Source organism: Scomber scombrus, chromosome 14 (genome assembly GCF_963691925.1).
Source record: "Scomber scombrus chromosome 14, fScoSco1.1, whole genome shotgun sequence".
NCBI lineage: Eukaryota > Metazoa > Chordata > Actinopteri > Scombriformes > Scombridae > Scomber > Scomber scombrus.
The window spans coordinates 22412537-22428833 of NC_084983.1; the positions used below are offsets into that span (position 1 = coordinate 22412537).

The window sequence follows — 16297 nt, forward strand, 5'->3', positions numbered from 1 at the left end:
TTATGTAAAAGTCTAATGAAAAGGCTTGTGTTTGGGTTTTTTTTGGGGGCGGGGTTGGTGCATTTTCATCTGTGCCGATTAGATGTGCCCATTAGATATTCACTTTTAGCCATAATTTTTAAGTATAGTACAAAAAAACTAGCTCTGGAAGGTATGAGGTGGATAACATCAAGCAAAGGATGCCGCTAAGAGTAAAGTCACCTCCAACTTACTCGTTTATACACATTTTATACTGACATATATTATAATTCAATAATTCATGTTGTAGTCTGCAGGTTGTTTTATTCACTATATCACTATGTTATTTCGGTAAAACCAGATATTTTAATCAGGCAATAAACTGAACAGCCTCGGTAAACTGACAGGACAAGCGTGAGAGCAGGACACTCAGTAGAGTTGGTGAAGAGGAGGAGGACAGCCTATGTCTGGGTTAATGTTTAGCCTGAGGCCGAGCAGCTCATGGCCCTGCAGCCGCCTGCTCAAGCTGGGCAGTCTGTTCCTGCCTCCTCTCTCCAGGAGCAGCGCCTCTAAAATGGTGAGTGTCGCATTGACAGTCGGTGTTTTAGCATTAGCATCTAAAAGCAGTTTATTTATATATTGCACACCAAGCTATTGTCATGTTGGTGTGCGTGTAATCTCATGAGACAAGCCGAACATTGTGGTACTGCATGTGGAGCTGCAGGTATCGGTAGTTGTGTGGGACCTCCGCTGTTGTGCCTGACATGGAAGAAAACGCGCGCCAAATTCCAGTAGAAAAACTATGAATTAAATGTTTGCATGCAAAATTATTAACTTGCACACTTAATGAGCAGAATTTGTTGCTTTCTCTGACTTGCTCCGGAGCCACTCTTCAAATCGTCGTGGATAATCACAACTCACTGGGCTGCATTCATACATAAATATTAACTTGACTTTGCCCGTTTTCCCTCCTCATGATCCGCCAGTCTGCAATGTTTTTAAAAGCTATTGATTTTGACTTCAAGCTCTTATTTATAGATTGTATACACGCCACATATGAATATTACAGCAACATTAATATAACATTAATTTCTGTGTAGACATTGCCTGATTGGTTTCTAATTAGAGCAGCGTCAATACTCAAAATTGGTGTTATGCTGCCTAATTAGAGCAGCGTCAGTACTCAATATTGGTGTTATGCTGCCACCTGGCGGCCCCATCAGTCTTAGCACTCAGGTAACTGCTAATACTTGAAGGTACCTTGTATAAATGCTGTGAAAACACATTTCCAACTGAGAAGGCTGGATCAGCAAGTTTAGATTAAAGTGACCATGGGTTAAAAAAAAAGTTATATATTTGACTAGTCTGTTCATATTTAATAGGAAAACTCACAGTGTAAATACTTGTGTGCAAAATGTGTGTGTGTGTGTGTGTGTGTGTGTGTGTGTGTCCAGTCGCCAGACTCCCACTGGCTCTCCCCTGCAGACCGAGACCAGCAGGTGACGGAGCTGAGGGCCGCAGGCTGGATGGAGGTGGAGGACCGAGATGCCATCTTCAAAGAGCTTCACTTTAAAACCTTTAATCAGGTTTGTGTATATTTCTATTAATGGACTCCTGATCATGTTAGACCTTTGAGTTAAAGACCTTTTCTCAAAGCCATTTTTTGGTATTTATTTAGGTTATTTTTGGGTTCAGACTTATGTTTAAGTAACCATGGAAACTTAATCTTTCAAATTAGCCTAGAAGAACAGTACACAGTTCACAGAGTAAATAAAACAATTATTATGACTCAGAGACAGCCTCTATCCACAAGCCATCAGACTTTGTGAACACGCACGCGCACACACACACACACACACACACACACACACACACATACATACACACACACACACACACACACACACACACACACACACACACACACACACACACACACACACACACACACACACACACACACAGTCTCTCTCTTCCTTCCTCTCGTACACACTCATTCACCTCCACCAAACACACAGACTCTCTCCCATCTACACAATATATCATTTTATTTCTCTCATTTTATTATATACTCTAATTGGAACTAGTTAACTGCCTTCAATTTTTCCATCTGCTGTGTTGCTTCACACGTGACAATAAAACCTCTTGAATCTTGAATTTCTTGTAACTAACGACTGAAATGACAGTATGGGACAAAATAATTGTATTAGTCCTGTAAGCCATCACTGTCCAGCTGGTGAGAGTGAGTTTGTTGTTTTTTCATTATATTTTCACGGCAGTTTTAGTCTGTGTTGTTTTTTTTTATTCCAGACGGCCAGTAGATTTTGCAATCCGATTTTTTTTAACGATGTAAATCTGTCTGCCTCTGCGTTCTGCTGTGGTCTTCAGGGGGCTGTTGAACGTTGGCTGGAGGTTTGATGGGGATCAGGACGCAGACCGCCAAACACACAGCCGGCTCTCTAACCGTCGGAAACACATAAATTCATCTGTGTTCATGCGCTGATTGGTTGCAGGTGTAGCAGGGGGCAGGTTCCTCCTCTGTTTTCTGTGGTTTCATTTGGCTCCTGGTTTGTTTTTTTGTTTCTACCTGCAAAGGAAAGCACGATGATGATGAGTGAGAGGTTGTTGTTTTTGAGAGGTGGCATCAGTCATACATTGTCTGTGTGATCAGACAGAGCATTACAATGCACCGCACGGGAAAAATTGTGGAGAGTAAGGATACTGAAAGCAGTAAATTATGTTACTGCTTGTGAAGCTTTATGTTATTATGAAACATAAATGTAATTTTTTGAAAAATGCAAAGTCATGCTTATTTAAAGCATGTGAATAATCAAATGAGTATGGCTATTATAATCCCTTTTCCTGGTGAATATAAATATTTTTACGATGAACGAATGACTGTTTCAACAACAACAACCAAAGTTGCCTATCCTATATGGGATTACATGAAGTAGATTAATTCCACATATAAATAACAATTACAGCAGTTGACTTTCATGTTTTAAAGAAAAACAAATGGTAGGTATAAAACAGGTATTTAAGGCATAACATATACAATAATATTCATAAAAACCACAAAAGAATAAAAAACATGATTTACACAGAAAACTAAATAGGGACATTACAATATGAAAGCTTATACAACACATTTATTGTTTGTGTCCATGTATTGATCAGATATTATCTATTTTACACGTTATGCTTTTGATTGTTTCAACAAGAAAATAATCTCAGTATTTTTTCATTCAGCTGAATAACTCATTTTTTAGTACAAATCATTACTTTTTCCCATTTTACAAAACGTACCTGACTTGTCACTGCGTCAGTGTTTTAACCAGAAGCTGAACAACAACTTTGCTCAAATAAAATATCATCTGAACTAAAATAAAGTCAGGTCAAGTTTACAATCTGTAAAGCAAAACAACTTTCAATTCTTAGACCCTCAGTTTGGATAAGGAAAATTACAGAAATGCAGAATGAAAAAACAAAATTAAAGATGGATTGATGACAAATATAAAGAAACTGATTAGGAGGACGTCAAGTCCTTCTAGGTGCTGCCAAACATATAGGAAGTGAACCCTAATACCTCCATCACCGTAAAAAAAATTTCAGTACTTGATAGTTTTTGATACTTGATTTTAAAGACACATTTTGGTCAAAACTTTGGAAACAGTTTGTGACAAGGCATTTTGAACTTGTTCCAAAATGCATCGTAATGTGAAAATATAAATAAATGAATACAAAAATGAGAAAACACAATAAAATATCTAAACCTAAGGTTCACTCACTAGTTTTATCTGGAACTTTTCATTTAATTCCATGGCCTTCATCAGCAAATGGAACTTGCTCAGGTGTCGTCCTGAGATAACAAGGTGTCATGTACACTTGGTCAGAGACAGGGGTTTTGATCTCCCCTCAGTATATGACCACTTTCTAGCCATGGGACACAACTGAAAGCTCTGGGAAAAGCTAGTAAGTGAACCTTGAGAATGTATTATTGCAGATGTGTTCCCATAGATATATATGTATATATATATGCATATGTAGTATGTGTTTGTTGTTAAAAGGATTTTCCTGACTACATCGGCCTGCCTCAAGTAGTACCACAAATTCCACAAAGTGTTTAATTTGACGCCCTTGTTGTGCCAGACGGGTGGGGTTTATCACTTCAGGATAAAGTCGGATGGTATCAGAAGACAGTGATTTGCAGCTTTCAATGAGCTTCTGGCAGTTCATAGTGGTTCTAGCTCTTCTGGTGGTAAAAGAAACACAGAAAAACAAGTTTAGATGTTTTTTTTTGCCAAAGCTACTTCGCCTTGTATTGCACAAGGTAAACTGCAACATCTCAAGGCCACTTAACGGACTTCCTCTAATCCTGTCATTAGTTGTTTTAGCCCCTAAAATAGTCTGTTTTTACACTTCCCCACTTTTGAAGTTGGGGGGTGAGTGCTGACCTCCCCCATCTGCTCCCCCCGGCTCTAAAGCCTCTCCTCTTACCCCAACATGTCAGGCTGCATTACCCTGAGGCAAGCCAGGCCGCCAGTTGGCAGCAATTGGGGTTTCGATCAGAATGATTTCTTTCACAAACAATCAAATTGGTTAAAATGTTTCATCTGGTTCACAAACCACTAACAACCCCATCATTCCTTCTGGTAGATGGGCTTTACTTTCGGTTTTTTTCTCTCAGTTGTTGCCACCCTCCCTTCCCCTTTCCCATCTCTGTCTGTCTGTCTGTCTGTCAGTGTCTGTCTCTCATTCCCAGTTTGTGCCCCATACTGGGGAATGAGCTCATGTTGTTCCAATTTTACATGTTGGCAACTCTTTCTATATGTCTCTCTGTCTTTCATTTTTCTCTTTTTATTCTGTCTCCAGCCACCCCCCAATGCTCTGATGCATTTTCACAAATTCTCTAGCTCATTTTTCATGGCTGTTCTTAAAGGGCTTTTACCAGCGGGGAATGGAGATGAGGAGCGACATGCTGGCTGATTTCCATTCGCCACTTATCTCCGAGTGATGGGCTTGAGGAAAGCAGATCCCCTAGAGTTTATAATGAGAATAACAAATCCCTTCTCTGTGAGTTGAAACACTTCCTCTTGTGGTCTCTAGGGGGCGGCAGAGCTGCATTCAAGACTGTATATCCACAGTGGCAGTCTGTTAAAGTACAACTGAATATATGAAGACCAGAGCTGCAAATGAACAAAAGAAGACAGCTGGACTATTTTTTTTTCTTTCTTTTTTTTGAGTTTATTTTTCTTTGATTACAGCAAGTGGAAAGTGTTATGATGCTGTTGTAACAGCCTCAGTAATTTATCTGCGGCATGTGGGTACACAGAGCACTGTTAGTGGCAGTAGTCTTAGAACTAACTGAGTTTTTTTTCCTCGTCAAGTCTGGTAGTATCTAATCGGGTTTGAGAGGTGAAATCCTCGTTCTGGAGTTGCTTTGGTCAGTGAGAATCCCTGCAATCATATGTGGAAACATCTGTCTGTGTGTGTGTCTGTGTGTGTGTGTTTGTCTGTGTGTTTAATACTGTACATTTTGGTTGGAATTGTGCATGTTTTTAAGTTACAGTCTCTGATATTGTTTACGCATCTAGCTTTATGTTATGCATGTTTACAGATGACCATCTGCTTTACATTTCAGTGGATGAAGTGGAAACATTCATGTGACACAACTGAAATGGGTAGCCTTAAGATGCAGATCGTATAAGAGGTGAGCTGTGCATGCTCAACTGTTGCGTTGTGTTACATGAGGTTGACAACGATGGCATTCCAAAGCTCACCACAAATATTCAGTCGTCATACAGCGATGGGAGAAAAATCCCTCAAAGGCTACATCCGAGATGGAAAAATAGCTGATTATTATCTTGAGTGTTTCCTTTAATGAAGGAAGGACATTTTTAACCAGGTAAATCTCTGTGAAAAGTGCAAGATTGATTTATTTTAGGGCCGGGACTCGATTTAAAAAAAATTAATCTAATTAATTAGAGGCTTTGTAATTAATTAATCGCATTTTAACCGCATATAAATATTTGACCTGAGAACAGTGAGAAGTAATTTTTTTCGCATGGATTTTTAGTATACCATTGAATAATGACTGAATACATAAGCTTAAGCAACAAAAATATTGTTTATTTTTGTTCAAGTCCAACAGACCAGTGCAATTTTTGCCATTAAGTGTAGCAATAGCATATTTAGAAATATAGTACATTTCAGAAATTAGCTAGCTACCACACTAGCGTCCACGCTAGCTGCTATATGTTTTGCATTGAGGTGATACTTGAGGCTCGATGTGCTGCAGTGATATGCAAATTCCTTGTTGCATAGCTTGCACACAACCATGCTCTTATCGACACTTCCATCCGTTCGTTTTTTGTAACAAAATTTCCCATCCACGGGGCCAACCAAAGCGGTCTCATCAGCTACTTTGTTCATGTTCACTGTGGTAGTTCAACAAAACATTAAGTCAACAACAACTTTTATATCATAGTAAAGTGAATATTTTTAGATTATCACCTTGGATTATTGGAAATTAAGAAGGTGTTTCATTATTTTTGGACATTTTATAGACTCAATGAGGAATCAATTTAATCAACCAATTATAAAGATACTTTTGAGTTTACCCAATTAATTTAGCAGTATGTAGTGAAGGTGAGTGTAAATGTTTCAATTAGTTGAAAAGTTGAAATTTTTGACTGTTTCTGCTAATGTAATTCTGAAATGTTGGCTTCATGCACCAAAAATAACATTAAACAGAATTTCCTTGCAAATTAGCATTCATGGTTTGATATATTCCTGTACTGAACAATATTACACACAGTATTCTTATACTCTTTAAATGTATTCATTCAGTCTGTGGTGTCTGCTCACTGGGCTGTTGAATTGTTGAAATTCAGTTTGGACGGATCACCAACCAGACCTTTAAATATTTAATAGACCGTGAGGTGTGTAAGGTGGCCACATTAAATCTCAAAATGAGCAAGCATGTCACAGACTGATGCCAAGAGGTAGTAAAAACTCCATAAAGCTTCTTCAAAAACATTTCTGAGGTCATAATAGAAAGCTATTCAATGTCCAAATGTTTGCTGAAACCCCCCCCCCCCCCCCCCACTCACAACATTTATGTATCACATTTGCTCAAAATAATGTGACAAAAACAAAAAAGAATATTACATTTATGAAACAAACAACACGCCAAAGTTGCGGTTCAATGCAGACAAGAATCACCGGAAAAAGTTGGTTTGTCCACACTCCCTGTGGACTTAGGCTCCAATTTTGAGACGGGGAAAGCTGCTGTGATTTCTGAGGAGAGCAGCGCTGTATTCAGACAGCTCCCTCTGCTCCCTCCGCTACGTTCTCGGAGGCTTGATCCCCCTTTTTATATTCAGTCAGGGGCTCCCTCTCCACCAAATCTCCCTCAAGCCTCTGCCTCTCGTTATGGGCCTTGCTCTGCTTGTGTTGAATAAGTTGTCCTACAACTAAAACTGAGCCCTTGGGTAAACCAAACTCTGAGCCATCCCCCTCCTGACACACACACACACACACACACACACACACACACACACACACACACACACACACACACACACACACACACACACACACACACACACACACACACACACACACACACACACACAGTTGTGTTGTGTCTTCATCACTTCAGAGGACATTACATTGACTTACATTCATTTCCTGGAAACCTTAACCATAACCACCACATGCCTAACCCTAACCCAACCCTAACATAACCCTAATTTATTTTAACTTTAAATCAAGTCTTCACCCTTAAATGAATGATTGAATGTTAAGGGGACTTGCTATTTGTCTGCATAAGGGAGCTGAGTTCCTACAACATGACTGTATAATATATATATATATATATGTGTGTAAGTAGTGGAAATGATAATAATTATTCAGTTGAAAGTTTTTGTATGTTGTATGTATAGTTTCTCAAGTTTGGAATGGGTGTGGTAGTCATTTATCTTGATTTCAAAGAGCTGGGAACCATCAACAAATGGATAGTTTGGTGTCGTAAATAAACAGTTTCAAACACTTTTCTGAAACCTTGTAATTTCATGGCATGACAATGTTCAAATTATTCTAAATGCTCAAGAGCTATCTTTGGCAATATCAGTAAAAAATGTCATAAATTTCTATCTATCAGCCTTAAAAAGTCATTATTTAAACCCAGTATGAATGCACACATGTATACATACTCACCCTACATAAGAGCTCATGCCATATCCCTTATTCAGCGCGAGAGGCCAGTAATCGGCTCAGTGGTGTTCAGTTCCCACCTCCGTCTCTAAAATGGAACTTTCCCTGGGAACTCGAGGCATACTGCATTCATCCCATCCTGTGAAAATGGCTGGAGGCGAGCCGTGAGGTGTGGCACCCAAGCGGAGGTGGTTAGATAATCTGGCTATCAGTCCTTGGGTAAGCTAAGATGGCCCTGACGTCTGCTGTCTTTTGACGAGCCCAATGTCTTTTTAAGCCCTTGCTGGTAACACTGCAGTTAATGAGGGGTTTGCATAAGTTGGCCTTAACGCAATGCTTGAGCATTACATGACACTCTTTACATAAATAGGAGCTGACATGCATGAACATTTGTTACACAGGATATCACTCACTTAATGAGTATTCACAGCATGGCAGCGTGCATTGCCTTTGTCAGAGTATCAAATTGAAGCTCCTCTATGTGTTTCACAACTTAAAGAACGTTAATTTGAGAAGATTAATACCACTGAAGTTACACATGCACAGCAGAGTTCTCTCTTCTACATGAAAGGACTTCAGCGCTTGGCAGCTCGCTTCATAATTATTATATATTTTGCTTTAAGTTACATGTCAACTTAGCGGGCAGCCTTGTCCAGCCAGCTGGAAGCTTCTGAGGAGCTTTTTGGGAAAGAAGAGAAATGAGACATAAGAGGTGTGGTCATCATCATCATCATCATCACCGCCACCACCACTGTTCAATTCACAGCGTTCTTGCCTTTCACTGCTGAGGAGCGACGGTTTTCCAGGAGGCTGACGCTGATGTGGGTGATGATGGGGCTCGCAGGGTAATCATCGGGTAGTCATGGTGGTGTGTAATGGAGGAGAGCGGCTACAGAACAAGAATGCTTGTCTTCATGTGTGTCGGCACATACTTGTGTGTATGCTGAAAGGGTTTGCATGTGTGCATTCGTACATGCATCAGTGTGCATGTGTTTTTCTGTCAGAGGCTAGCAAGAGTAGGCGCAATCTGCATGCACTTAGTCCTGGCAAGGCAAAGCAGGCGTTTCTAAGCCCCTGGACTGTGCGGCGGTGGAAAACCGATCTGTAAATAACAGACACATGTGTTTGAAACTGAGTCCTGTATTCCAGCCCTCGGCCGCAATGAGAGAGAGAACACCACTCTGCCCCGACGTCAAATTGTCTCATCCAGTGTTGTATGACAATCATGTTGTAATAGCACCAAAATGGCTCCTCAAAAGCGGGTGCGAGAGGAAAGGGGCATAGTGGGGGTCTGCTGTCGGGTGTTTCTGATTATTTGAGATGGGGGCCTGCATAATGTCATGTCAAATTATCTGACTCTGACAGCTACAGCTTGTTGGGCCAGTTGGAGAGAGTGGCTGGCTGGCTGGCTGGCTGGCTGGCTGGAAGGATGGATAGCCGACTAGCTTGCTGACCTGTTGGCTCGAGGAGTGTGGCCCGTACAATACAAACGGGATAAACAAAGCACTTTGAGAGGGAGAGTCCTTGACCTCTGTTGACATAAGACCTCAGCTGGGAGTTGAGGGTTGGTTTTATTTTCTTGTTTGGCCCAAGTGGAGGGCGTTGAGATGACCTATGGATGATAGACAGGCGTAGCACCAGCACTTCGCCAGTATTGTGTCCTGCTACTCTCCTTACTGCCCCTGAGGGACCACCACCTGTGAGAGAAGGTCGATGTAGGGCATGAATTTTCAGGTCTTTTCAGGATTTCAGGTTTTTTGGACATTCAACTCCAATTTATTTGTAGTGGGAGATTACTGCTTTTCTTGCCTTTTGCTCTCCTCATTTTGTCTTCCTGAGACATGAAGCCTTTTCTCAGGGTTCATGTTGCACACAGGCTGAATGTCATCTTCTGTTTCACATTCCACTCTTCTCCAAATTGCATTTAGCTCTGTGGTTCGTTTGCACATCAATGAGGTCTGAATTGGGACGTTATTTTTCGGGAAGTGTGACACTTCGCTTGATAAAAGCAGCGCGGCCCGCGTTGTTGCTCCACACTTTGAAGTTTGGGTAATGAATATAAGCTCTGGTGGGAGTTGGTTCAGTTGTCTATTCAACTGATTCAAAAGGCAAATAAAAAACACACTTATTTGGATGCTAATGCAGCATTTGTTCTTAATCTCACGATGGTTGGCTTTGGAAGAAAAATATACTTCTTGAATTAAAACTGAATTGAAGTGACCAATTGTTGGTCCAGATTCAGACGTTTTCTGCCAAGTTTGGATATCAGTGGAAGCTTATCACACAGATGCAACTGCAGATGTTTGCAGTTGCAGGGCCATCGTAATGTTGGTGAATTCACAACTGTGTAACTGTGATAATGTTACTTTGGAGTGGTGTGACCCAGTTGGCAAGCATGTAATTCGTAAAGGGATCCTCCCTGTATTAATAAAGGAAATATACCCATGAGTCACACTTGCTGATCAAGGCCCGGATGCTAAAAACGTTCAGTCTCTAGTGGGAATTAAGTGATTCACATGTGCAGCCCTATTTTCTTACAGTCGCGTAGCACTGCCTTTTTCAACATTTGGACCCCTGACAAAGTCCTCAAATCGAGCTATAAAAAAAAGGAATGGGCATTAAGTAGAGCCTGACTGATTCATTTTCAAAGGCATCGAATTGGGACCAAGATATGCACTGTGTGTCTGTGATAAGCTAAAATCTGTTAATAATATTGTTTTTTCACATAGACACAAGTAATATAGCTGTTTACACCAGAGATTCAACAGTAACGTTTTGAGCAAGAATTTTAATTTACAAAAAAAAAAAAAAAAATGTAAAGATGTATAGCCCAAGTATGGACAAGATCAAGAGTGTCTTAAAATGCCAAAGGGTGAGTTTTTGTTCCATAACAAAGTCCAGACTGGGAAGTGGGTTTCTAAAAGAATATGGTGTTTTGAAATGGGACAATGTGCAGGAACCCACACAGAATCCTTTTACCTGTCAATCAATGTTCCCCAGCAGCAGATTAGCCTGAGAGAGAGAGAGAGAGGGAGAGAGAAAGAGAGAAAGAGAGAGGACATGTTTGAACAACACCTGACATGACAGGCTGCTTAACCATCACCATTAGAGCCAATAAGAAGTGAGAAAACGCAGACCGCCTCGGACTCCAAATTGGTGCCAGTGGGGTCAAGTTGCAGGAATATGCCAATTACTTAAATTGATCAGGAGACGGTTTTCTTGATAACCAATTTGATCAAGCTGCCGATCGTGTTACATGCGCCGTGCTGCACGGGTACCGAACAGGACGTCTCAGAAATTGGTTACAATGCACTAAAAAGGCTAAACGCAATTTCCTCTGCGAGAGTAATTCTGTTTCGTCATGTCAGGTGGTGGACAGGGCCGCCGCCATGGCCAGTAAACAATGGTGTTTCAGTTGATTTAATTAGGCAGGGAGGAAGTATTTAGGGGCTTAATTGAGATTGCAGTGGGAAATTGCTCTGAAATAAGTCTACCTGATTTTTTACCCCCCTCTTTTCACAGTGGACATGACGAGGGATTTCACTCTCCTCTTTGTAGATAATTAGAATAACCATAATCACTCCCTGGATGGCCTGTGATTGGAGAGAGCCACATGCCAAACCCGAAATATGAAGAGTGTGTATGTTTTTGAGTGTGTCCATGCATTGGTTCCTATTGAATGTGGAGGTATGCACATATGCCTTCATGAGGGTTTTCTACATACACAGAGATGCTGACGTGTGCTTCTCTGTGCCTCAGATGGCAGCATTGCTCCTTCTGCTGTGTGTGTCTGCCGCTACATATTTTACTTTTCATCATCCTTGTTTTTTTAATTGATTGATTTAGACCTTATTAGCTAAAGTTGAATAAGTACCACAACAAGTAACACATTTTTGGATCTTGTGGAATTTATTATGAATGCATATTTTAATTTTGTAAGATCCAGAATTTCTTGAACACATTTGTTGTCATATCAAATTAAATGTTTTAATTTAATAGTTTCACTTAATAACAATGTGTTTATTGTAAGCTACTTTTTTATGAAGTGCATTTTTACCATATGTTACCTCACAGCCACTTGCCAGGTTGCAGGGGCTGCTGGGACACTAAATTTCAAAACCTACATAATCTAAACACCTGAGCAACTCATCTTTCCCTCTTCTCTCCTGTCCAGCATACTGCCTGATCAGTACTTTAAATAGTACTTTGTATACTTGGAGCACAACAGCTTTCCCTTTGCAGCTAAATTAATACACTATATAACCTGTTGACTGTGCTTCAGCACAACCTTTCTTTCTAGGTTTAGAAATGGATTTTCTAAACCTAGAAAGAATTGCAACTAGTGTTGCAACTAATGATTATTTTCAATACTCATTATTATACTGCCAATTAATTAATTAATTGTATTCTGTAAAATGTCAGAAAACAGTGGAAAGTAAAGAAAGAGATATAAGAGCCCTAACCTCCAAAATATTCAGTTTTCTGTCATGAATGACAAAGTAAAGAATTAAATCATCACATTTGAAAAGTTAAAACCAGCAGTTTTTTGGTGCATAGCTATGCTTAAAATGTGGTAATCAAAATAGTTTTACAATTCATTTTCGTTCAAGCAACTAATCAATTGATTGAATAATTGTTGCTGCTTTAAAATAGTCAATTTTGCTTTAGTTTTGCAGCCAAAAACTAGAGAAATGAAAAATAAATAAATAAATGTGTATGCTGAATATAACAATAAATCTTAATCATGTGGGATGCCTTATGAACTAGTCTTGTTTGTCTGCTCTGGCGTTCTGGAGCTGTAGTTTAAGACCTCTGATGTGTGTAACGTCTGTATATGTGTAAACACTCAGTTGCAAGATAATGAGGTCCATCCACTGTACATTAAACTAATGCAGTCTAATACAACAGCCTTACAGTAAGTGCTACCTTTTATTAGGGTTACAATAAAGAGCTGTTAATTCAATGTGATGATTTTTCTAATGGCTTTATGATTTTGGGGGCTGTAGTTTATGGTGCCATTTAATTGTATTACATTATACTGAGAGATGTTTCTAATATTTTGGCCACCCCATTTATATAAACATTAGTAGACTAGACTAAACAACATAATCACATAATAGCCTTTTTTGGTCATAATTTTGCAGTATTTTAGAAGATAAATCCACTTCCTGAATTGATTGATTGTTGATTGTTTCTCCTTCAAACAGGCATTTGGCTTCATGTCACGGGTGGCGCTGCAGGCAGAGAAGATGAACCATCACCCAGAATGGTTCAATGTTTATAATAAGGTAATAGCTTTCTCTACATCATGGCCCAAATCACACTTTGTAATAGTGATCGAAAAGTCACTTTCAGTACTGCATTTGCTTAGTATCAATTACAGAATTCACGCCTAGTATAATCAAACTGTGTTATCACGACTACGTGTTTGACTTACTGCCATGTTTGCAATGCTACGGTTGGTTTATAACAAATTACAGACACACCGAGATCAATCAACAATGGATAAAGTCAGATTTTTTCATGTCAAACAATCCTCGCTGATTCTGGAGAGCTCTCCGCTCAAAGGTCTGAAACACACTCCGTTAGTCAGAGTGACAAAAAAAACGCAGTAGCTTCACACTGTAATCCCATCGTTTTTCTTGTGAAAAGCTCTGCAAATATCTCTTCCTCCCCTCCACGTAGCACCCACAACCCCAACACTCACACACACTCTCTCACTCTGCCTCAGAAATAAAGTAGTGGTTGATATGACAAACCCAGTCCCTGAAAATCTCTCAGCATTAGGCTGTAGCCACTGAGTTACTGTGTGGTGGACTGGGCTGCTCTGAGAGGAATGCTGCTCCTAATCCACTCTTTATTAAAGTGGCTGTAGAATGGTGCTACAGGTCTCTGGGCCCCCTCAGCACTTTCCACCAGACACTTACACATAAATCCCACACTGACTGAGGTTCAGCCTCAACAAAATAGATGCTGTACACTGAGCTCCTGCTAATATTCTATTAATATTCAATCATGTTTTGTTCTGTTTTCTTGGCTGTCAATATTAAAATCAGAGTTTATTAACATTTTAACTGCTCTCCAGGGAGTAACCTCATTGGTTTAGGCAAATCTCAAAGGTGGAGCCCAAAACTTCCACTCAAATCCTAAGTGCAGCCTGCTGGAGGCGGAGTTGGACATCCACTTTATCACCATTACAGCCAAATAACTGGACAATAAATGTCACTCTTTCTAGATAAAGGCTTAAAGTAGTAGTTAGATATTTTGGGAAGTATGATTATTTGCTCTCTTTCCAAGAGTTAGATCAGAAAAACGATATAAATCTCAAGTCTGTGCGTTAAGTACAGAGCTGGAGTCAGGATGTGGCTATCCTAGCTTAGCAGAAGGACTGAAAACAGGGGAAAACAGAGGGCCTAGCTAGGTGCTCAGTTTAAAAATACACTTATTAACATCTTTAAAGCAAATGAAGCAGGGGACCATGACTAAAAGGCCAATATAAAAGTTAGCTTTCAACAATAACACAGCATTTCCCTCATCATCACATAGCAATGTCAACTTCTGATTCTTCAAGTATGCATAAAAGCATCTGCTGTCAAAGGAATAACAGACATCCTTCATCATTGTAATACATAAACATATTATTATTTCAGGGTTGTAACAGGTTAAGGTGCAACACTTAAAGGAACACTACAAAAACTGTTTGTGTCAACCCCACTATCTTTGAAAAGGAGCTCCAAAAAGTTTGAATCTTGCTCTTTTTTGTCCAACAGTAGTTTCATGATACCAGACAATTGGAGATCTCCTCCTACCTCAGTCTTTCTAAATGCACGGTAGTTGCTTGAACGGCAGCAAGAATGGCTACTAACAAACCTGCACCTCTTACATTTGATCAAGGACATACCTTACTGGAAATTATATTTTGTGATAGCAAACAATGTGTTTGTCCCCTCAGGTCCAGATTACATTGACTACTCATGACTGTGGAGGACTGTCAAAACGGGACATCAAAATGGCCAAGTTTATCGACAAAATTTCACTTTCCATGTAATGTTTTTCGTCTTCAATCAAAAAGTTTGATTCCTCTCCTTTTTTTTTTCATTCTTTCCTTACTTTCAGTCACACATTTTTCACAACAAAATGCATTTGCATTTGAGTCTCTATATAAGTCAAATCTCTAAAAGATATTTTATTTTTGTCATTTAACAGCATATTTTGTATAAGCTGTCTATGAGAATAAAATATTGATTTTGTTAAGTTATGTATTGTCTGTAATTGATTTACAATGACTTTGCCCCTGCACTGACTTTAGATGGACTTTCAAAGGCTTTGTAGAAAATCTTGCTCTGTGGTTTATATTCAGAATTCTTTTACTAACTGATTCTGGCAGATTTAATTTCATTGTGTGTGTCACTGTGGTTTTCACACATGGAATTAGAATAGAGTGTAATTGCTCTGCTGTACTCTGTCCAGCAAGGATCCGGAGAATACTTTTCCCTGTCAGTCCTCCACCAGACCACATGTTCTCCTTTTGGCGCTGGAGAGAGGAGCAAAATGAGGAAGGGGTCAAAGTCAGTAGGAAGGGGGATTTATCTGATTTACGATTTGGTAAGGGATGAGTCAGATAGGGCTGCTGTGTTTTCCTGACTGGATCGCCATCAGGAGAAGATCAGCTAAGAGAAAAGAGTGTAATAAAAGCCAAATCAGTAGGACTGTTCATGCTTCCAGTGTATGCTGAAAAGCATTTCTCTGTCCTCTTGAGTTTTTAGCCTGGATTTATCCGAGAAATTGCCCGGCACATTGGTATTGATCTCTCAGAAAACGAATAACTGCATTTTCACAAAAGGCCAAAGATTTTCCTTGCATTACCTCGAGCACTACTGGATCTTAATTTATCTATAACAGTGTGTGTTGGGAATAAACAGAAAGTAAGTTGCAGTCCTTTAGATGTTAGGGCTGATTCTTCTTCCCAGGAACTCCACAGGCAATAGAGCCTTTGTGGGGGCACATCATCAAAGAATTAGTGTCCTGTTAGCATCACATTGTCCTTAAATATATCCTGTAAACATTAGATAGGCGGGGTTATAGACACTCTGCCCCTTAACCTTTTACAGGATTGAGTGGC

General features: G+C 39.7%; 1 protein-coding gene across 1 annotated transcript; it reads left to right on the forward strand.

Moving 5' to 3' along the window:
- Nucleotides 1-400: 400 nt before the first annotated feature.
- LOC133994467 (pterin-4-alpha-carbinolamine dehydratase 2-like) lies at nt 401-15433 on the forward strand. The gene is made up of 4 exons (XM_062433722.1): nt 401-535; nt 1413-1544; nt 13383-13463; nt 15128-15433. The coding sequence occupies exons 1-4, from the start codon at nt 422-424 to the stop codon at nt 15221-15223; spliced, it is 423 nt and encodes a 140-aa protein (XP_062289706.1). The 5' UTR covers nt 401-421; the 3' UTR covers nt 15224-15433.
- The last annotated feature ends 864 nt before the right edge of the window (nt 15434-16297 follow it).

Excerpts from the sequence above, each read along its gene's own strand:
- LOC133994467 (XM_062433722.1), top strand. The coding sequence starts at position 422 with ATGTCTGGGTTAATGTTTAGCCTGAGGCCGAGCAGCTCATGGCCCTGC. Across the intron at positions 1,545-13,382 it reads ACTTTAAAACCTTTAATCAG|GCATTTGGCTTCATGTCACG; the intron begins GTTTGTGTATAT and ends TCCTTCAAACAG. Across the intron at positions 13,464-15,127 it reads GGTTCAATGTTTATAATAAG|GTCCAGATTACATTGACTAC; the intron begins GTAATAGCTTTC and ends TTGTCCCCTCAG.